The 21,936-nt window shown below is 44.6% G+C and overlaps 3 protein-coding genes and 1 long non-coding RNA gene across 5 annotated transcripts; all 4 read right to left on the bottom strand.

Moving 5' to 3' along the window:
* Nucleotides 1–2,967: 2,967 nt before the first annotated feature.
* On the bottom strand, nucleotides 2,968–4,133 carry LOC113463079. The gene is made up of 2 exons (XR_003386749.2): nucleotides 4,052–4,133; nucleotides 2,968–3,481 (listed from the first exon to the last, which is right to left on the bottom strand). It is a non-coding gene; the product is annotated as an uncharacterized LOC113463079 (long non-coding RNA).
* Nucleotides 4,134–7,033: 2,900 nt separating this feature from the next.
* On the bottom strand, nucleotides 7,034–8,070 carry LOC103712867 (NDR1/HIN1-like protein 6). The gene has a single exon (XM_008799558.4). It carries the CDS (start codon nucleotides 8,055–8,057, stop codon nucleotides 7,380–7,382), a length of 678 nt encoding a protein of 225 aa, XP_008797780.1. The 5' UTR covers nucleotides 8,058–8,070; the 3' UTR covers nucleotides 7,034–7,379.
* A 3,508-nt stretch (nucleotides 8,071–11,578) lies between these two features.
* Nucleotides 11,579–12,625, bottom strand: LOC103699741. The gene has a single exon (XM_039121363.1). The coding sequence runs from the start codon at nucleotides 12,623–12,625 to the stop codon at nucleotides 11,579–11,581; it is 1,047 nt and encodes a 348-aa protein (XP_038977291.1).
* A 5,645-nt stretch (nucleotides 12,626–18,270) lies between these two features.
* On the bottom strand, nucleotides 18,271–20,825 carry LOC103712843 (protein phosphatase 1 regulatory inhibitor subunit PPP1R8 homolog). Of its 2 annotated transcripts, XM_008799516.4 has the most exons (3): nucleotides 20,695–20,825; nucleotides 19,608–20,268; nucleotides 18,271–19,354 (listed from the first exon to the last, which is right to left on the bottom strand). In XM_008799516.4, exons 2-3 carry the CDS (start codon nucleotides 20,057–20,059, stop codon nucleotides 18,541–18,543), a joined length of 1,266 nt encoding a protein of 421 aa, XP_008797738.1. In that variant the 5' UTR covers nucleotides 20,060–20,268; nucleotides 20,695–20,825; the 3' UTR covers nucleotides 18,271–18,540. The 2 variants fall into 2 exon arrangements, with proteins under 2 accessions (XP_008797738.1, XP_017699719.1); XM_017844230.3 differs by having other exon boundaries at nucleotides 19,608–20,776.
* Nucleotides 20,826–21,936: the final 1,111 nt, after the last annotated feature.

The following is a 21,936-nucleotide window of genomic DNA, read 5'->3' as shown; positions in this document are numbered from 1 at the left end:
AGGCCAAAGGGGCCTTCCGTTGGTGCTCTATGATTGAAGCCTCAAAGTGGGAGCTACTCCATAAAGCGTGGGAAGGAGGAGAAAGGTCCACTGTGGACACCCATCATCGTCCCCTCCCACCCCACTAACTAGGTATATTCTGTGTCCCATCCCCCTCAGGATCCGGATATCGCTGTCGGGCGTGTGACTCCTTCTGCACCTCTCGCTCGTCGCGCATTGGCATCACGGTGGCAGGCCAAACGGATCTCAAGTCCACTCGACAGGGATGATAGCGTCGATTCTTTTGGTCGAGGTTGTCTGGAAGCCCGTACGAGCCGATCTCACCGTGTCTCCGAGTAGGACGACCCGCTGGCGCCTACCTTGCTGTCTTCCTCTTACTTCCCGTCGCATTTACGTCCACTTGCGGGCATTAGTCCAAATATGTGGCTTGCGCTGCCTATGCGAACTACCTCCTTCATGGTAGAATTGCTAGGTGTGTATGGCAATCTCATGGTTTTTTTTATCATCGCAGGCTTTGTGATTCTTCGAAGTTGCAGGTTCATGAGCTTTTCTAGCTAGTATACAATGAAAAGCCAATGTAACAGATTAAGTAATGATTCATTGGTTGTGAATGTAAGTTGAATAGAACATCCTATTGCCATTCATGTTAACCAATAAGATGGATCTAAATACATAAGAGATCTCATAAACATAAATCCCAAGACCTTCAACTATTATGATTTTCACAAATATAAACATAAGGCTCAAGTAATTTAGAAGACATACCGCAATCCATAAGAGTAAGTCTACTTGTTGTTGTTGAAATTTTTAGAGTAGACACTTTTTAGAAAAATGATTTCTCTCACTTAGCCCTCAATTCAGATACACCAAAATGATGGAGATAGTGTTCATTTATAGGGTAGAGAGAGGACCATATTTCCAACCTTTTAATACCATAAAACTCTCCACCGTCCATCAAAGTGAGAATTTCAAGAGAAAACTAACTTCTCACAAATTTGACCCTTAACACATTTTATGGCCATTAATATACTTTATGAGCATTAACACACTTTATGAGGATCGAATTGAAAGAGCCAAATAACATAAGAGTCAAATAAACTAAAAGTCATTTAACATTTTTGGTCATGCATGTGGGACATAAAAAATCTTACAACTCAAAGAGCTAAGAATCGTTTGATTGATTTGAGAGGGTTTTTTTTTTTTTCATTTCTTCCTCTTTAAATGAGAAACAACTGATATTGAGGTAGCAAGCAGTGTTTACTATAATTTGTAATGGATTGTTAATACCTCAATTCCGATTTTCTCCCCTTTTTTTCTCCTTTGTGTGATGTTGATATTACGACTGAAATCCTAAGAATGAGATGCTGCTATCTCTCCAATTATATATGTATATAAGGTGGTGTCAAGCCTATTTGGTGATAAATTTGATAGCATTTTAATTTGATAGTAAATTCAAACCAGTTGGTGAGAATTACGATATTTTCACGGGGATATTTATGCTTCCTCAATCCCATCATAGGGTCTAAAAGCATGACAACCATATCTGAGTATAGATTGATCATTTAGATTTAGTATTCAAATGCTATCATATAATCAACGACTTTGCCATCCTCTTTGTCTAATCCCGAAAAGGTCTAAATGGAGCTCATCTCTCTTGAGAAGATTCCTGGCTTTCACGTGCCTACTTTAATAAAAGGTCAACCTTTAGTCTTCTTCACATCGAATCCAACACTTATCGTTGTATTGTTTCTGATGTGGACATACAGCGAACAAGTAGGCCAAGTAATTTTATTGGGAGATATAATTCAGCAAAATCTACTAACGAAGAATTCTATCAAAACTTCAAGTGTGGATGCCCTCCGAACTAATTTGTAATGTTTTTTTGCTTATGTTACTTCACAAGCAGAAGTAAGAGAATGCAGGGAAAGCAATGGAACTGAAACTTAGCATACGTTAGCTATAAAAGTTCGGAGGGGGTGATCTTAGCTCTCCTCATGTAATTTTTATTATTATTATTTTAACTGCAACCATCTCAGCATATAGGATATATAGTTGAACAGGATCCATGCATGCATGCTTTGATGTGAACAGGATATGATCTTGTCCATACATTCACAGAAGATACCTGTGTAGCTCTTTGACTGGCCATATATGCTTGCCTCAGTGACAATTAATTTTCTGCGTATGGAATTTTGACTCATAACACGAGATAACGCTTTTAGCTGTAATTTTCATTATATGAATGCAATTGCCTTCAGGCTTTTGTCCCCAAAATGAAACAAGGTACGTAGAAGGAACACCTAATTTAACCATGTCCATCATATCTTTTACAATGCCACATCCAGAGACGTATATCCATGTCAAAAAAGAACGAAGTGTTGTTAGGTGATCAAGAACCCATTATTTGGTCCTTAACTAAGGTAAATTGGTCGAGCACATATAGATGTTAATCCATGAGTATTTATTAGGATCCTAGATGGTTTCACATTCCCACAGGCCAAACAGTAGTTTATTGCTTGGTTGCCAGAATCTAAAGTGGGCGCATGAGCATATATAGATCCAAGTACATGTGCGAGAAAGCAGATACTTTAGAAATACTTTAATTGAGTGTCTATAGATGTCATTACCAACTCAAGCGTGACCTGAAGCCTAAGCACACGAACAACCTGAAATTCTGGCCCTAAATGGATTTGCTGAAAGAATGATGGCATGTTGCATGAGAAAAGTGGTGCAGAGCATTCTGTCAAGCCGGCACGGTCGTCATGGGATCACACCATGACAATTGTAAGGTGGTGAAGTTGTTGGTTGCATGGATGGTGGAGGTGCTGTCGTATTGAAGACAAGGTAATGCTAGGAATAATATTCAAAATTTAGATTAAAAAAAATAAATGAATCAACTAATGCACCTAAGTTCGATGACAATGATGACAAAAAATAGGAGCATGAAGTTGGCTGGCTAGTGAAGGATGATAGAAACAAGATAGAATTCATGCATGCTTCATTAAATAAACCATACAATACATACCTAATGTTGTCTTTATATACATGTATGGATAATAAGAAACTCAAACTTTCCCCACGGATATGAACAAAATAAATAGATTAGCAAGAGCTATGTCCTCTCGTTTGATTTCATGGGGTGGATGTTGGGAAGCAATGAAGAACTAAGATCATCCTGCCTCCACGGAACTCCCATTGGGTGGCGATTTGTTGGCCAACTCTGAGAGCCCCGAGCCGACGGAACGGCTGTTGTTGTGGTGGAGAGAACTTCTATGGAGCCTGCAACGAAAAGATCCGGCGTGGGTGGTCGGAGAGCACAAGCAGCTCGCCCTCTGACTCGACTGCTTGGATAGAAGTCGTCGACCGGTTGCTGCTCGCGGTGAGCCGATCATCATCAATGGAGTGTTCTTATCATCCTCTAAAGAATTCTCCGGCACAACAATGTTGGCGGGCTTCAACTCTTCCGTCGTCATTTACGCCTCTATCAAATACAGTAAACTATTATTGCATGAAGCAATGCATCCACAGCATTTGTTATAGTAAAAATAAAAAAATGTTGGGTCTTCAATTAGAATAGTACCTTTAATTGTTTTTCTAATGGTAAGTTGCATTTTCTTTTGCTAAATTTGAATAATAGCTAGAATTAGATCATTTTTCTATCTGCAATGGTTAATAAATTTTTAACAGCACCAAGGCCAATTCTAGCCCAACAATTGAAATGTGGAGTTGGATAAAAAGCTTTGCAATTGCTAATTCATTGCGAGTCCATGGGAAATGAAACAATGGATCAGAAACTCATTTATTTCTTAGGCAAGAAAAAGAGTTCCATGAGACCAGTTTCTAATTCAGTGTTTCTAAATGCTAGACAATTATGACAATGAGGAATGCTCTAAGGTGATTAGTGAAGTCATATAATGGGTACTTTTGGATTTGGATTTCGAAAAATGAGTTTGTCGATGTGGGAATAGAATGATTGAATAAGAAAAACAAACACTGAAATGAAAGGAAAAAATGGAATGAAATAAACTGAGCACTAGAAAGAATTACTTACCAGGGATTCTCAGAGAAAGAGCTGGTAAATAGCCAAGCTCTTTGGGTCCAATTCAAATGCAAAGCCAAATCCAAGTAAGGAAAAAGAAAAGACTTTCGGTGGCCCGTTATATTGCAAGGACCAGTTCGCGTGTTCTTCTAAAATCATTAGCTTAACACATTCCCCCAATAAAGACAGTGCTTCATTTGGCAAAGATATTTCTAGATTTGATCCTCTGCTGGCCTTATTGATCGGTTTCGTTTAAGTTGAAATATTCCATGGGAACACATGGAATTAACAATAGATCTGGCCTCAACGGTCGTTGGCCCGCGGCCTTTTCTCATTGCCATAGAACCGCCCGGGCGCCAACTTCGTTCTCCGTTAACCGCGGCTCTAGAATAGAATAATACGATCAAAACGATCTGAACCGTCCACCTGGGGACAAGATTCCATGATGCCTTTAGTTCTCCCTGGTCCCCTTTTGACCCATTCCATAGGGGAGGCGAGTTGAGTGGCGCTCGTGCGAGCGTTTGATGGTCTGATGCGGCGTTGATCCTCAAATCTCATATTCCGATTTATGAGAAACCGAGTGCGATCACATGCTCAGCTGCATTATATGTGATCACGTTTTCATCGATCTCACAACAAGATCAAAACTAGGCATTGCATTGGACCATCAAATGATCCAATGAGCACCCAACTCTATTCATTGGGGCCTACGGGGCTACCCCCTATCCATGGTTGAGCTTGCCCGGCGTGATTTTAATTAAAAAAATGATTTATATAAAAATTTAAATTAATATATGCATACATATACATATATACATATATATACATACATACACACACAGGTTGGTTTGTAAGGATTGAAATTCGAGCATTGGTCATGAAATTTATAGACCATGGCCTTGAAGCATAGTTCTAAGTTTCGCTTTTGAAACATAGGCAAAAGTTAAAGAAAAGACAGTTTCATCCACTTAAACTAAAACTAGAATTAATATATACACACACACTAATATATATACTATATATAAATATATATGTATGCAAAACACCGAAACAACTTCGAAAAGTTAGGATTATGAACGATTGGATTATGGCTTCATTAAATTCATCCGTCTTGAATAAATGATACATGTCACACGTCTAAAACTACGACAAACTCTTGGTGTTATTGACCGTCATAATGAGAATAAAGACCCATGGTCTTGGGCCCAATGCTTGACTTCCTCGTAAGCCTAGCACTCTAGACCCATGATCTTTGGGCAGCTATGAGAAGGCTGCATTAGCTAGCTTCAGCTCAGATGAGGAAATTATGAAAGGCTGCATTAGTTGCCTACCTCCACCTCCGCCAAGCTAGCCTGCTTCCTCCCACGACTTGAAGCCTAGCTCCAATCCAGAATTGGGCTCCCTGATAGACAAGACTCGTTGTCGGGGTGGCCTTTCGCCAGAGATTTTCGTCGCGCCATCTTGGATGCCTTCTGGTACCCATTTGAATCCAGTGGAGACTCCGATGAACTCGGTCGATTCTAGGAGGAACTCGACCCAGACTAAGATGAACCCAGCCCCAATGTTGACTTTGGGGTCAACTCAGCTTCCTCTCTTAGCCTCACCCCTCCCTTAGAAACTCTAGGTGGCCGAATTTTTTTTGTGGCCAACCAGGGTCCAAATACCAGGCGCTTTCCCACAACAGCATGCTCCTCCTCCACCATTAGAGCGCTCTTTGCCGGTCTCCACAACCATCGGGGTCGGATAAGCTCCATTCGGATCACCACCTCCTACCGCCGACTAGGGAAAGGAAAAGTAGCACACCTCGTCCTTGTGGCTGATCCTTCTACAACAATAGCAGAACACCGGAATGTTCTCGTATAATTTTAGGGCATCGATCTCGATCTTTATCCTAGCACACTTCAGTTTCTTCAACTAGTCGGCAAAGCTATCAAACGCTAGTGGGCAGCCGGTTATAGCTACGATGTCCCAGATCGTCTCCTTCCCCCAATATTCGAAGGGTAAGCATGACAATCGCATCCACACAACGGTCATCTTGACGACATTTTTACTCAGGACAAAATCGGGCACCCAGGGTTCCATGGCCATCAGTTGGCCTGCCACTAACTATGGGCTGCCGGCCACAGCAACGTTCTGATCCACCTTCATCTTGAAATGGAACATGCTGACCTCCTCTGGCATGGGGTAGGACTCCACATCATAGTCGAGCTTCCCCCTCACCTTGAAATCCCGAGCAGCGCAATCGGATGGCACCCTCCGACCAAGACTCCGAGCAATCAATACCACAGACTCCCAGGCCTCGAAGTCTCCACCCTCTTCGCCGGTAGCTCCAAAACCTTAGTGAATTAGCATTGGAGGTTCTCCAACTCATCGTCGAAGATCCTGTGATTAGTCTATATTGCTTGCCAGTGGTGGCCTTGGACCACTCCCGAGCACGACGGAATCTCCTTAATCCACCTTGGGGATGTCCGATCCTCACTAGTGGTGGTAACCTTCGTCGTCTTCCTACTCCGATCGCCCATTGTTTGCCACCCTCAACCTGTTCGACAATAGTCCTTACGGTCGCAGAATGTCAAATGTGCATAAAATTAGATATGAGTTTTGCAAAGTCTTTTTTTTATAACAAAGACGGTTTTGAAATCTTATGGTTGGATATTAGCACCAACAATGCCTAGCCCAGTTAGTTAGCGTCCCTCGTGGAGGAGAGGTCCGGCGGTTCATGGTCCTAGACAGTGGCATCCCACCAAATCTCTTAAAAAACAAAAATCCAATACAAAAACTATCATTATCTAGATACCCTGTGATGGTGCTTAGGCATTAAAAACATTTAAAAATCTCTCTCTCTCTCTCTCTCTCTCTCTCTCTCTCTCTCTCTCTCTCTCTCTCTCTCTCTAACATACGCAAAGAATCTAGTAAAGGAATATGTTTGGGTAACTCAGCTATGTCGCTCAACAAAACAAAAGGCAATTTAATGACAATCTCATAGAACTTCTATTTTTTCCAAGTTGAAAAGTTTCATTTATATTATGCTAAGCCTTCTTCTTAAAAACCGAGAAGTAATCAGCCATTAAAGCAAAATCCTTGCTTTCTTAGTCAAGGAACACTTGGACTTACATCATACAAGGATTTAAACTCTCATCCCGAAAACCTCACTCATATCTCATGCCAATCCCTAGCTACCTACAATTGGACCGTAGGAGGCCCCACCTGAATTCAGATGTTATAAAGGTAAGCTGTTCCTTGTTTCGGGAGGCACATCAAATACCATGGATATAACTTCTAGATGTGGCCGGCAAGGGTAGTTTAACACAAGCGCTCATAACGGATTTATCATCACGATTTATAAATCCACATCCACCTTGTAATCTGCAGACTTGATGCCGACTTTTTTGTCGGGCGATAGGCCGTCGACAACAAGCGCACAGGTGACATTCACCGTGACCTGCCGCCAGTCTATGTTAAAGACCCGCAGACCGACGGGCACCCTCACGAACACGTCAAGTGGGATCCGCCCCGTCCGCCGGTTCTCCTCGAGCACCCCATGGACCTCGGCTCCAAGCTTGCTCTGCCCCTCCAACACCACCCGCATCACTGTTGTGTTGTGGTGCCCCTGGTAGAAGCTCGGCAGGCAGCCGGAGCACAACAATGTGTTGCGGTACGAGATCGCGACATAGGAGCCATTCTTGTACCAGATCCCAATCATGTCGTTGGGGTTCTTAGCACGCACTGTCACGATGAACTTGGTGCGGATGGTGAGATCGGTGGGATTGAGATTTAGGTCTCCGATGGAGAAGTCGTCAACGGAGTACGTTGGCACCCTAGGCTTGATGATCAAAGAGATGTAGGCAGTGATGGCAATGACGATGACGAGAACGAGCAGGAGGAAGCAGCAGCACCAGCACCAACAGCATCTGCAGCTACAGGAACTGCTGGAGCGGTGGGAGTGGTACCGAGGAAGGTTGCGGCGGTGGGGCGGAGGTCGGAGGGGCGAGTCACCCCCTTGCTCCGCGAGCACCATGTACGGTGGCGGAGGGAGATGGGACCTTTGGTGATAATCCATGAGAGAGAGAGAGAGAGATGGGCAATTGGAGGAAAGGGTTGAGAAGGAGGGGATGGGGGGTTAAGAGTCCTATAGCGAAGGGGAGCTGCACACCTGTTTGGAAGGTGGAAGATGTTGGAAGTGGAGGGAGAGAAATTTAGCCGTTGGGGCATTTCCATAGCCAGCCCACCCGCGTGGACTCACGGATCCCACGCGCTGCGTTGCGGTTTCGGTCCGCTATGAATTAAGCGGCCACCGAGATTCTAGGGACACTTTCAGATTTGTGCTATAAAAAAAAAAAGGTTCTTATTTTGTTTCGATATTCTTTTGTCAAAACGATCTCTTCTTCTTCTTCTTCTTCTTCTTTTTTTTTTTTTTTTTTTTGATCAAAACGGTATTTCATTCATATACCTCTAACGTGAGTACAACCAGACATATCAAAGAAAAGCAAACAAAATAAGGCGTGTGGAACGCCATCTAAACTAGACCAAAAGACCTCCCCAGTGTGCCGGGCAACATAAGAGGCGACCCAATCTGCTGCACTGTTCGCCTCTCGGTAAGCATGGGCAACCTGACAGGAGATCAGCTCCTGCACCAAACTCCTAGTGTCCCGTATAAGAGGGTGATCATCACCATATATATCCACACCACGCAGCCGGTCAATCACCGTAGAGCAGTCACCCTCGAGAACAAGTCTCTCGGCCCCCAGGACTCGTCTCGCAAACCAAACACCCTCCCAAGCAGCCTGCAGCTCTGCTCCCACCGCCGAAACTCCGAAGGTACTCCGTCCCCCAGCAGCAATAAAAGTGCCCCGGTGGTCCCTGATAACGAAGCCCACGCCCCCAGAGGCACCATCCTCCGCCATACCACCGTCAAAGTTCACCTTAAGATAACCAGGGGGTGGGGGTACCCAAGAAAAGAAACTGAACCTGGACGCTGAAACAGCAGTGCAGGTACCCCAGGTTTCCCTAGTCCTCCCAGGTGGTGCCAACGCCGTCATCATAGATATCTCTGCTGCCTGTCTCAAAGCTCTCTCCATCACAACCCGTGGGGTCGGCCGCCCACCCTCGAATAGACGGTCATTCCTGGCTAGCCATATGTGGTAGGCCAGATACGCCACAAGGGAGCCAGTCTCAGCATCACTCGGCCTCCGAATAGACTCACTCAGGAACCGGAGCATGTCCTCCACCGTCTCCCATATAGGCGGCAGTAGCGCCGAGGCCTCTCTCCAACACTGCACAGCTGTAGGGCATCGAAGAAGGACATGGCCAACCGTCTCCTCGGCATCCAGACATACCTCGCAAAGTGAGCCCATCCTCATCCCCCGCCGGGCCAACACGCTCCTGGTCGGAAGGCATCCCCAGGCTACCTTCCAAAGAAAAAGCGCCACCCGGGGGTGCACCCTCATCCTCCAAATCCATCCACCCTCAATCCGTCTTTCCGGCTCCCTCCTAGTCCACGCATGAATATCCCTGGCACGTACACGTGATCGGCCTGTCGGTAACCAAATCAGTCTGTCCGGCTCCGCCCGGGACGGAATCGGTAATGCCAGAATCCGCTCCACCAGCTGCTCCCCAAAGGTCTCCCGAATGAAAACCTCATCCCAGCTCCCCTCCCCCGGTACTAGTAGGTCACCAACACGACGTCCCCAACAACCTGCTCGTATCCACCAGTGCCGGTAGCCTGCTGATCGGTAGCTCAGTCACCCAGCTATCCTCAAGAACATCCACCGACATACCATCCCCGATGGCCCACCGGATGGCCGGGAGCACTGAAAAAGCCCTGGCACTGATCTCCCTCCAAATAGGGGACTGGAGCCGCCCCGCCCTAATACCAACCGTCAAAGCCCCGTACTTAGCCCTCATCAGTGAGGACCATAAACTATCAGGCTCCAGCATGAGACTAGCTGCCAACCGCATCACCGAGGCCTCCCGGCGCGAAACCAGTGACGGCACCCCCAAGCCACCACAACTGACCGGCTGACAGACCACCTCCCAAGCAACTAGATGTACTCTGCCTCTATCACCACGCCTCCCCCATATAAAGTCCCTGATAAGCCGCTCAACTGATCTCAGCGAAGCTACGGGAGGGACAGTGTGGGAAACAAGATATACCGGGATGGCACTAAGAACTGACCGTGCCAATGTGACTCTGCCCATCATGGATAGTGAATGCATCTGCCACCCCTCCAGTCTATGTCTGATACTATGCTCAAGAGTGATGGTATCCCCACTACGCATACACCGCCCAAGAATCGGCACCCCCAGATATGTCAAGGTGCCCACCTGTTCACCCACTCCCAGGGTCTCCATGATTCCGGCCTTTATCTGAGCCTTGGTCTTCGGACTGAAAAGAATAGAAGATTTGTCCAAGTTGATCCGTTGACCAGAAGCCGAGCAGTAGGCTAAGAGGATCCTCCGAATCACATGAGCATTCTGCCTGGTCGCCCTAGCCAACAGCAAGCAATCATCAGCAAAGAGTAGGTGGGAAATCGGCGTAGCCCCCTGCACTGGCCTGTAAACCTCCAGAGTCTGTGTACCCACTGCAGCTCGAAGAGCTCTGGAAAGTGCATCAGCACAGATAATGAAGAGCAAGGGAGACAACGGACACCCCTGGCGGAGTCCAACAGATGTCTGAAAGAAAGGAGAGGGTGTGCCATTAACCAGAATGGAGAAAGAGGTCCCCATCACACAGCCCATGACCCACCTGATCCACACCTCATGGAAGCCAAAACTCTGTAAAGAATGTCGCAGAAACTCCCAGCACATCCTATCATATGCCCTCTCCATATCAAGCTTGACCCCCATAAGACAGCGCCGCATCGGAGCCTTCACCAGATCAAACATGAACTCTTGGGCAATTAGAACATTATCTGAGATGTTCCTCCCCCCTATGAAAGCACCCTGCTCAGGACAGATAATACTGGGTAAAATCCCTCTCAGTCTCATTGCCAAGATCTTTGCCGTAATCTTATATAAGGTAGAACATAGACTGATAGGCCGAAAGTGTCCAGGCTCAGTAGCATTCTGGTGCTTGGGAATCAATGCAATAAAGGTCCTCTGCCACTCCGGACTCATCACCGCCGTACTGAAAAACTGCTGAATGGCCTCAATAACGTCAAGTCCTACAATCGACCAATACCTCCGAAAGAACACAGGTGGAAAGCCATCCGGCCCGGGTGCCTTGTCTCCCTCTAGGGACCACAACGCCTCCTGAATCTCCTGCCCCGATACCGACCTTATCAGTGCTAAAGAGTCCACATCAGAAACCCTCTCAGAAGATAAGGGGAGCTCAGTATGCATGCCACTCCCTGTCCGCTCTGTCCACCTAGTTCTGAAGAACTGCTCAAGCACCCTGCATATCATATTCGGGTCCTCTGTGGATTGTCCATCCTCGTCCCTGATAGATCTGATCCTGTTCCGCTGTCTCCTGATCAATGTAGACTGATGAAAAAATTTGGTGTTCCTATCCCCATCTTGGATCCACTGTACTCTTGACCTCTACCTCCAGAAGATCTCCTGTTGACTAAGGAGAGCATTATGCATAGATAGGAAGGATCTCAATTCCGACAACTCCGCCTGTGATAGTCCTCCCCCCGAGGCCTCTCGAAGTTGTAGATTTGCAATGGCCTCCTCTAACTCCTCAATTCTTCGGAATATGTTCCCTACCTCCACCCTGTTCCACCGCCGAAGGTGTCTCCTAGCCAACTCAAGTCTGCGAGAAACCCGATACATAGCATCCCCCCGAACCGGCATGTTCCAAACCTCACTCACAACACCCCAAGACCTAGGGTAACACAACCATAACCTCTCAAACCTGAAAGGGCAATGATAAGGGATGGGTCTGTCAGTACATACCAGTATTGGACTGTGATCTGAAGCTATCCTCGGTAGGTGTTTGACATGATAGTCTGGAAACTCCTGGATCCATCCAGCTGTAGCAAAAGCCCTATCAAGCCTCTCCCAAACTCTAGCCGGACCCTGTTGGTTGTTGTACCATGTGAATCTGGGCCCTGTGAAGCCCAGATCAATCAACCCATTTGTAGAAATAAACTCCTGAAACTCCCTCACCTTCCTCTGATAGGAGAATGGCCTCCCTCCCATCTTCTCCTGTGGGTCATCTATACAGTTAAAGTCACCTGCAATCAACATTGGCTGCCCCTGATCAACCAGCTTGGAAGCCTCCTCCCACAGTGACCTCCGAGCCCTGAAATCGGTGCTAGCATACACAGCTGCAAAAATCCATGGCCTCCCCACCCCCTCAGATATCACCATGATCACTTCTTGGCTACTAACATTAAAGATATCCAGCTTCCCACCATCCAATTTCCATGTCACAAAGATGCCGCCCGACAACCCCTGAGCATCCACAGCATAGAAACCCCAGGATCGTGGCAGTGCCCTCCTGGCTTTAACAATACTCCTCCCGGCCAACCGGGTCTCAAATAAGACACAGATGTCTGGATTGTGCACATGCACCAACCTCCGAAACGCCGGGGCGAACGAAGGTTTCCCGGCCCCCCGACAATTCCAAAGGATTAGCTTCATTGACAACTAAGTTCAGTGGCTCGACTCTCCCTCCCAGAGCCGACCCCATTGTCCACATTCACCACACCATCCCCCTCCAATCCCATGCTGGAAGCAGGCTCAGAACTCCCCTTCTGCACAGCTGCCAAAGTCTGGGACAGTAGCTCGCTATGGCTCGGGGTACTATTCCCCCGTGCCAAATGGCACAAGGTCTTCACAGTGCCATCTCCCTCCCTGCCGAAATCTCCTCTAGATGTTGCAGCAACCTCAGCTCGGGCAGACTCAGCTTGACCATCCGGCGGCTGCACCGCGCCCATCGACACCTCCGCCGCCTTCAAGACCGACGGGAGGTCCCCCACCGAGGTGGCTCGGGAGAACCTCCAACTTGAGGGTCGACCGCCGTTTGCTTCCCGCCCGCCTCCGGCCTTAGGCGGCTTCGACCTCGACGATGCCGCCGGCGGAGGGGAACTTTGGCTTCTCCGATGCCCCACCGCCACCAACCTGCGGAAGCCCCCTGCCGGACGAGCACCACCAGCTGGGCCCGGGACGTCGACGAAGCCGCCCTTCTTTGATGGACTGCGGGCGCGTTTGAGCGGACTCAAACCCGGTCCGCGACCCGCGTCCAATACCGGTAGGTCCCGGCCAACCGTTATTGGACCCAGCCCAACGCCAGGCCCTGTAGCACCCGACCCGGTCTTAGGACTAAGCGGGCCAGATCCCGCCCGCCTATCCACAATAGCAATGGGCCGCGTCCCGTTGCCGGCCCAGCCTCCCGAAGGCCGGTCCCTCTCAGCCAACACCGAGTCACTGGTCGACTCGGACAAAGCTCCGAAAGCGCCCCCCAGATGACTCACATCGCCTCCCGAGTTGCCCCCGGAGCTTTCACCCTTCTCCTTCACCGGCGATTTCCGCCGGGCCACCTTGGATGGCTTCTACCAGCCATCCAGGTCCACAGGGGATACAGAGGGGACCGACTCTCCATCCACCGGAGATATCTTCGTCCGAGAAGGCGTGCCCATCGATTGTGGACCAGTCTCCGACGCCATCGTCTTCCTCGGCTTCACGTTCCCTTCCCCGGCCCTCATCTGCCGAACCCTGTGTGTGACCAACCACGGCCCATACCCTGGGTTCACCGGAGGTTCGATACCACCGACCCCTCCCTGTGAAGGGATCTCCGATGTACCCTTCGGCACCTCCGTAGCTGCCTCACTGCACCCATCCACCGGGGACACGAACGGACCCGCCACACAGAAGGCTTCTCCGTGCCCAACCCTGCCGCATCTGCAACACGGATTCGGAAGGTTCTCAAAAATGAACCCTTGCCAAACTCTCTCCTCCCTCCCCTGTGCCTTCCCCTTCAAAACGATCTCTTCGCAAAGTCGCAAAGACGCAAACCATACATCCATCAAACTCCATCTGCTTAGGGGGAGAGAAATGTAGTCTTTGCGTCTTCTACACTAAAATCTAGTCTCCTAGTATGGGTATGGGGTAGAGGATTTTTTTTTTTTTTGTACAAAGGGAAGTATGCTGAATTACAAGAAAACAACAGACAAAACGTAGCATCAGCTATTAAAATGCTCTGAAATGGTGGTGAAAAGAGCCCAGATTCGATGAGTATGATATCATTGTGCGATGCTTGTTGGGAGGCAATCCAATTTATCTCCTTTTCCTGTAAATATGAGATACCGTCTCTGGAGAGCATTTGCTATAAAAAAAAGGCGGATGACAGCCATTAGGATCTGGAGAAGGATGGACAAGAGGTTATTCTCTCATGAGTATTATCGCTATTTGGAAAACGGAAATGAGGTGGTGGATGGAACGCATCATTCCACGTACTCAAATTAACAAGGGGAGAAAAAAAAGAGTGAATGAACTTTTTTTTCGCTATAATAAAATAAAAGGGATTTCTTTGGTGGGTCTAAAAAAAAGGAGTTCCATAATAAAATCCAAAGACAAAATTCAATCTTCAACGAACGAAGTTGACATATACCATTCCCCTCATAATGCATTAAGCTACGAATACATAATCACTGAAAAAAGATTGGAAGCAGCATAAAGAAGATAAACGAGTAATTGAGGCAAAAAAAATTGTCTCGCATCCTTTTTTTTCTGTGTGTTAACGTGGAAAAACAGAAGCAACTTGGAACTTAAATGGCTATTTCAATCATTTCTGAATGGAAAAGGAGGATTCTTATGTTATGAATCAAGTTTTCATTAAAAAAAAAAAAACTTAAATTCCACAAGGTAATAATATCATACATTCTCCTTCCCCTCTGTATGAACCATGTACAATGCTTATGAGTCCGACTAGAATCGTCCAGCCCCATCTTTAGCCGTCTAGCCTCATTTTAGCTTAGCAGAGTTCATAAAAAAGCCTGACTAGAATCAGATGCAAAAGTTATTGGACTCAAAAGGGATCATTGCAGTTGGCCACACAGCAGAAACATAAGCAGGTGCTCTTCAATGTAGTCCCTTTGGTGCCGAGACTGATATTTTCATTTTTATGTTAGATGATTTGTGCCCTACCGGTTTCTGTCTTAAATAAAGAGCGAAAGAGAGACAGAAACTGAGGTGGGGTGCATCTAGTAGCGCATCATACTTGCGATAATATCCACATTGGATAGAAAATCTAGTCAGACACATCGCAGTAGTTTTCCTTCATATAACACTAGAGATTTCAAATGTTCGCACAATAATCTTTTAATCCGCTTGGGGTTGACTTCTTGTAAATACATGCCCCATGGAAAGTTCTGCAGGAGCCGCGTGCTAAGTTTGATTGCCACAAAAAAGAAGAAAGTTTGAGGACCCCTTAAATCATTTCTTACTCGTAGGATTTTGTAAACCCACTCAAATTTTGCGAAGATTTATCCTACATTTAATTAATATTTTACAGCTAAGGTTCAGGAGACAATCTACATCATGTTGAAAGATGAGTTCTAAGTATTTTTGTCTCGACCGCTGAGGGTCTTAGCTTTGAGATCATGAGGCTTTATACTCAACTGCTGACTAATTATATTAGCTGGTGCTTTATGATGAGAAAAGAAAACACCATGACCTAACGATGCAACTTAACAAACATAATAAATGAACAAACCAATGAACAACGTAGTGTAGCCTTGAAGAAACCCCCTACTGGGAAGGGGGAGAAATATCAGTGCAACAAGGTTAGGCCTGGAAACCCCATTGGGGGCTTTTGTTCATGCCAATTGAGACCAAATAATAGGCGCTCCAGGTCAAACCCAAAGTCTAAAAGTCAGAGGGAAAGAAACCTGTGTGATTTCACAAGTTGGTTAATGGCCAAAACAATGCAAAATATTTATATTTTTTTATTTTTTGAGTGGTTCGAATAGGAGGGGAGGGGGAGGGACCAGCCCACCAGCGTAGCAACCCCCATTGGACCTCGCTTCCACCAGAAAATGTTCGATACAGGTCGCAGGTTTTCGCGTGCCTTTCCCGACCCGTAGGCTCACCCCACTAGGCTCACCGCCTCACGTGTGGGTACGTCACCCCAGCGTCACCTTAGTACAGATGGAAGGAAAGCATAACCGCCAGCAAGCCATCTGGGCGTGGGGCATCCGGTCCCCTAATTTAATCAACGCCTGCGCATTTCGAACTCGAGCAACTCGAGTGGAATTATCGCCCCCTTACCACCAGGCTACCACCTTGGTGGCAAGGAATTTTATATTGGGTGCTATATTATTCCAAAATAAATGATACTAGAGCGGAATTTAATGATCAAGGGATCCAGCATAGGCAAATACAGATTTTGGACTGATCACTGTTCGAAGAATGTACAGATAGAAGAAGACATGTTCATTAGGAATTGAAGGCAGAAGGGCGGTAGTGGAATGCCACTAAACTTAGTTTCTTTCTTTCTTTCTTTCTTTTGATAGGTCGGATGGATGATATACTTCTGGAATAAATACATTCGATAGAGTCAGAAAACAAGAGATTGTTTAGGGGTGGAGGAATGGTCTCATAGTTGTTTCAAAGAAAGCCGCCAGAGTGATGAGCAACAAAGGATGCATTCCAATCAGCTGCTCTGTTTGCCTCCCTATGAGCTGCTTGGAATACTGTGCAATCCCTCATCTAAAAGTTTATTGAAAAAGATCTTATACAACATCCCACATGATGTTAAGGATCACAATATCTGATCAGGAAGAGAGTTTACCCTAAGAATCTGAAGTACAACAAAACCTACGACCTAAATATCAGGCTTTCATCTGCTTCTAAATAAACTTCTGTCCAAAACTCTAGCAGGTGCTATAAATGATGCTTTTTGTTAAAAGTCATGCTCATTGGACTTCAAATCATATAGATTAAAACCACATAAGATAAGAGCATTCCAGGTCATATGAAAACGAAATAACCAAAGTTACCGGATATCAAGCGAGCAAATAAAATAGATGGATCATCAAATTTCATAATAAAATGCACCTTTTGTTAAGGCAGTGACAAAAATAGTAACTGAAACAGAATCAAGGAATGCTCTTGATCAAAATTGATCATCAAGTATACTGGTAAAATCATTTTCTCTAGTTTGCATCTATTTTTTTTATTAAAGTTGGAGACAAAGCAAGACAGATAAAGCAGAGTAGCATGGATGTTCATATGATTTCTCTGAAAATTAACAAACAATACTGCAGAACAACCTACCATTGTGCCTAACCTAGGCAGTCAAAACAACAAAGAACATTTCCCTGCAGGTACCTCCTTCATTGCCCTCCACTTAAATCCATCTACCAACCTAGCCTCAGAGATAAGAATGTGAAAACATTTCAACCAAGGAGGCCAAAAAAAAGGTTTCCCACTAACATACCAATAAACATGTAATTTCCATGAAACCACATCCACCATATTTTGTCCCGAACATTTAGGATTGGATTCTGACTGCTCTCTGCCAACCATTTGTATTCAGGATCAGATTTGGTGTTATTGCAAGCTTCTCCAAATCATTTCCCACAACTTCTATGCATGCCAGCCTAGGCCTCCCTCTCCTTGTTTTAGACCCTTTGAGACTAGCTTGAGCACTCGTTGGATCCTGAGATTTTGGTTGTACATGCCCATAGCTTCTTGATTGATTCTTCACCAATTGATCTTCAATTGATTTAGCTCCTATGCCTCTTGTAATATATCCTTACATCACCATGGTAGTTTTTCCACAGATCCATCTCAACGTTCTAGTTTTTATCATGTTCATCCTGATTGCTCACAATTTTTATATTACAAATCATGCAAAATCTCATTTCCACCTATTCCAACTAATATACGGCCTCATTACATATAACCATGACATTAGAGTGATTCAATTAGCTGCTTTAGTTGTAATTTAGAATAGTTGAGAGATAGTGCTTTGGTTCCAATGTTCTTAAAATCAAACTCGACATATAGCATATAGTAGACAGAATCAACTAATAATAAGTTTGTGATACAATATGAGCTGAAGCTTGGCATAAAACTCAAAAAAAGATTAAGCATGCCTTGTTCCGAACTTCTCCAGCTCAATCAATATGGAAAACACAAACAGTGTTGTACTAACTGCTTTATGCAAGTGCTATTCTAAAATGCCAAACCCGAGGGCATAATAACGCTCAGAGGCATATCAAAATCTGAAACTACCTATCAGGTAATGCTAAATATCAGAGGCACAAGCCATAACCAGTTCATGAGAGAAAATGTAACTTAAAGAAGTAAAAGGTTCATCACTAGAGAACAGCCCAAACATATCACTGTAGAATAATATTTGGCTAGCCAAGCGTACCTTTCTGGTGTATGTCATGCCATAAAAAACAATCATGAGGAACTACAGCAAAATTTCTCAGTTACATAACATTCATATACCACCATGGCTTCCAAAAATGTGTATTTGAGGCATACCTCAATAGAGACTCCTTCAATGAACAGATAAGAGAACAACAAGCTGTTATATGCCATCATTAGTCACCAAAAAGATCATCGCTGTCATCCTCTGAACTACCATTGATTTTCTCAGTCGCAGAACTAAGGGGATTTTCTTCAACGCTTTTGGTGTTACCTGCCTGCCCATCTGGCTTGTATGCCCAGGATGAGCCCACCTTTCCAAAAAAGGAATCCCCATATAGATCATCATAAATCCCACTTTTTTGAGTGCTTTTAACTTTGTTCAAGACCTGTTGTAGCTTATCAGTAACACCCTTGGGAGAAGTACTGTCTTCCCTTGGAGACACCTGCTCCTTTCCTTTTGGGATGACAGTAATCTGTACAAGAGATTCATATTTCCCAACAAGACTTCCTTCTTTTACACCAATGGGACCTGGTTCAGTCTCAACATCTGCACCATCCGAAATTCCAACTATTTCAACAAGACTCCCCCCAACCTGATCTTTAAATGCTACTCTTGCTTTCCTGATTCTTTTGGCAGACCTTCCTGACAGATGGTTATCATCAGTTTCACTTGACAAATTGCCTGAAGATTGCTTAGACTTGGATGAAAGATCCAATTGACTAATACCACTATAGCGGTTGAGTATCGTATTATATGCCACCACAGCATCTTCATCAGAAGGATCTGGAGGGGAAGGTAGATTAATTTCTGCAGGAAGTGTTGGGGTGGGAAAAAGAGCAGCTGTATTCTTTCTTAAGATGTAGCTTCTGGTTGAAGCAGCAAACCGTAGCGATTGCCCAACTTCAAGCTCAACTGGATTATCTTTAGTCAGTCTCTCATTTGCAACAAATGTACCATGAACCGACCCCAAATCAATCACATAAATGCTGCAGAAACATTAAGTACAGGCATCTGAGGAGACATTCTAGCTCCAAAAAATAACACTAAATCAACATAATAAATTTCTTCCAATTTAAAAAAGCAATCCTCATAAACTGTTTTCACAAACAATCATAATTTAAAAAAGAATAATGAAGGAATATGCAAGGTTGTACGAAAAAAGCCTTCAATTTATATACTTCACAAGCTGTACACAGAAACTGGAACCGGAGAAAATTAGAATCAATTCAGATATCTAACCTTCCATTCTTGTGGGGAACCACTGCTGCGTGTTGGCGTGACACAGACTGGTGATCTAGCACAAAATCACATGTCGGGGACTGCCTCCCAAATATATGCCGCCGCTTATCTAGATTGATCTGATCGATGACCTCTCCATCCTTCAACACCTCAAGATAGTAAACCCCCGGACGGGGTTCAGTAGCCCAATCCGGAGGCTGCCAGGTGGATTGCCCTCCACCAACCTGAGTGGTCTGCAAAGCTGGAACCACCGCTTCAGGTCCTGTAGGATTCGAGGCGACATGCTGTTGATGCTGATTATGGGTTAGGCGAGAATTTTGCGGCTGCAGTGACTGGACTGGAGGGTGGGCTGGTTTAGGAGCTGAAGTAGTTTTGGAAGATGAATTGAGGCTAACTGAGAATGGCTCCAAAGATTGGGCTTTCTTAAATCTATCGAGACCCCCTCTATACATTTTCCTTTCTTCCTTTCTAAAAAATCATCCCAAGATGCAGTCTTTTTTCTTCAGAAAGAAAAGCTTAAGTACAGACCATCTAGAGAACATCAAACCTCTGTTAGATCCAGCCAAATCGACAGGTATGGAGCTTACCCATTGAAACAGAAACCCGGTAAAAGCTCCCAAACCCTAATTTGATACCAGGGTTCTCAAAACTGCTCCACCGCCTGAAAGAAAAGAATCAGTTCCATTCACCCAAAAAACCAATGAAACCCCATGTGAACTCACAAAAAGAAATTATTTCCGGCAGACGAGAAGCTGAAGGAAAACCCAAATTTGGAACTTACATAAAAAAAAAAGCACCCAAATCAATAGAAAGGAATAAAATGCCACCTTTAAGCAAATAAAAACCCTAGAGCTTTAGGAAATCGGATCCCTAATTACACATCGTATGATTTGAAAGGATTACAGAAACAAGAACAAATTACGATGAAGAACAGAAATCGAATCAAATCAGAAGCAAGCATTCATATAAAAAAGCACATCGAATCATCGGATAGGAACCAAATTTTTAAACGAAGAGATGAGGATTAGGATAGCAAAGCGGTGATTGGTGGAGTAAGAGAATCCGAGATTTGGCCAGGAAAGGTTACCTCGCGAGGTGGAAGAGAGATTTCCGATTAGGGTTTTTTATGGCATTGCGCCGAAGAAGACAAATGGATAGGGAAGAGAATGGGGAAAGTACTCGGAGCCGAGGGATGGTCTTAAGCTTTGCAATGGGTTAGGAGACCTATGCAACTGACTCCATTTTAGGACTTCTCTTTCAGTACCGGGTCCTACAATATGGACTCATTCCACTGTGGGACTCTTCATCAATAGTTTACTGCAATTGGAGGTAAAATAATTATATTGGAGACAGATACAAATTCCACCTTTGTCAAGAGTAGGGATGTTTGGCAGAGGATTCATATGTTATGGAACTGATTAATTATGCCCTCCTCTATGAAAAGAATTTTTTTTTTTTGAAGAATTATCAAATTAGTTAATAGAAATAATTTTTACTTGTGATCTCTAATGAGATGTAAATATTCCATATGCGCACACCATCGAACTGTCTTGGCAACTCTACAATCAACCGACCCGCTACATTTGGCAATAAATTTGTTAGTTTCATCGGCCCCTTTTGTCGCATGGTAAGAGACCCTACATAAACCATCTCTATTTTGTCACATTTTACTTTCTAATGTTGCTTTTTTTTCTTCAATTTTTTGGTTAAGAATATGAAAATAAACTGTGTAGTATCACCACTTCAGCACCCATAGTTGATTCTCGTCTATGCAGTCAAGATCCTAATTGCAATTCCATGACCATGGCTTAGACTTTAAATAGGTCAAGGGCTCTAGTGAACTTAGTGCATGGCCAACAATATTTGAGAGGAATTTAAGATATTTTGAAGAGTATAATATTTATTAGATTTTTTTGAAGAATATAATATTTTTGCCACTGCTCAAATGTGAACTTGAGGCATCACTTGGAGAGATGAGTGCCAACCAGTTGAGCTACTAGATGTTGGCATTAAAGACTACCAATTGTTATGATGGTGATGCTTGCAAAATGATGTGAGACCGGATTTGCATAAAGAACATAAAAATGTTGAAAAAATTTGCATGATTTTGATGGCATATGCTGAATTGGATAAGGGATCCTATTGGAGAAGAATAACATAGAAAGATTCTGATTATAACCTATTAAATTATAACACCATGAATAATTAAAAAAGTGAAAGTAATCCTTGATATTGGTTAAATTTTCCTCCCAAGTTAAAAACTCAATTGGAGTATATCTTTCATATAAAAATAATATATAAATGTATACGTATACATATTCAAGCTAAG

The sequence above is a fragment of the Phoenix dactylifera genome, chromosome 1 (genome assembly GCF_009389715.1).
Source record: "Phoenix dactylifera cultivar Barhee BC4 chromosome 1, palm_55x_up_171113_PBpolish2nd_filt_p, whole genome shotgun sequence".
In the NCBI taxonomy this organism is placed as follows: domain Eukaryota; kingdom Viridiplantae; phylum Streptophyta; class Magnoliopsida; order Arecales; family Arecaceae; genus Phoenix; species Phoenix dactylifera.
The sequence above is the reverse complement of the archived record's forward strand: the minus strand, read 5'-3'. Positions and strand labels throughout refer to the sequence as shown.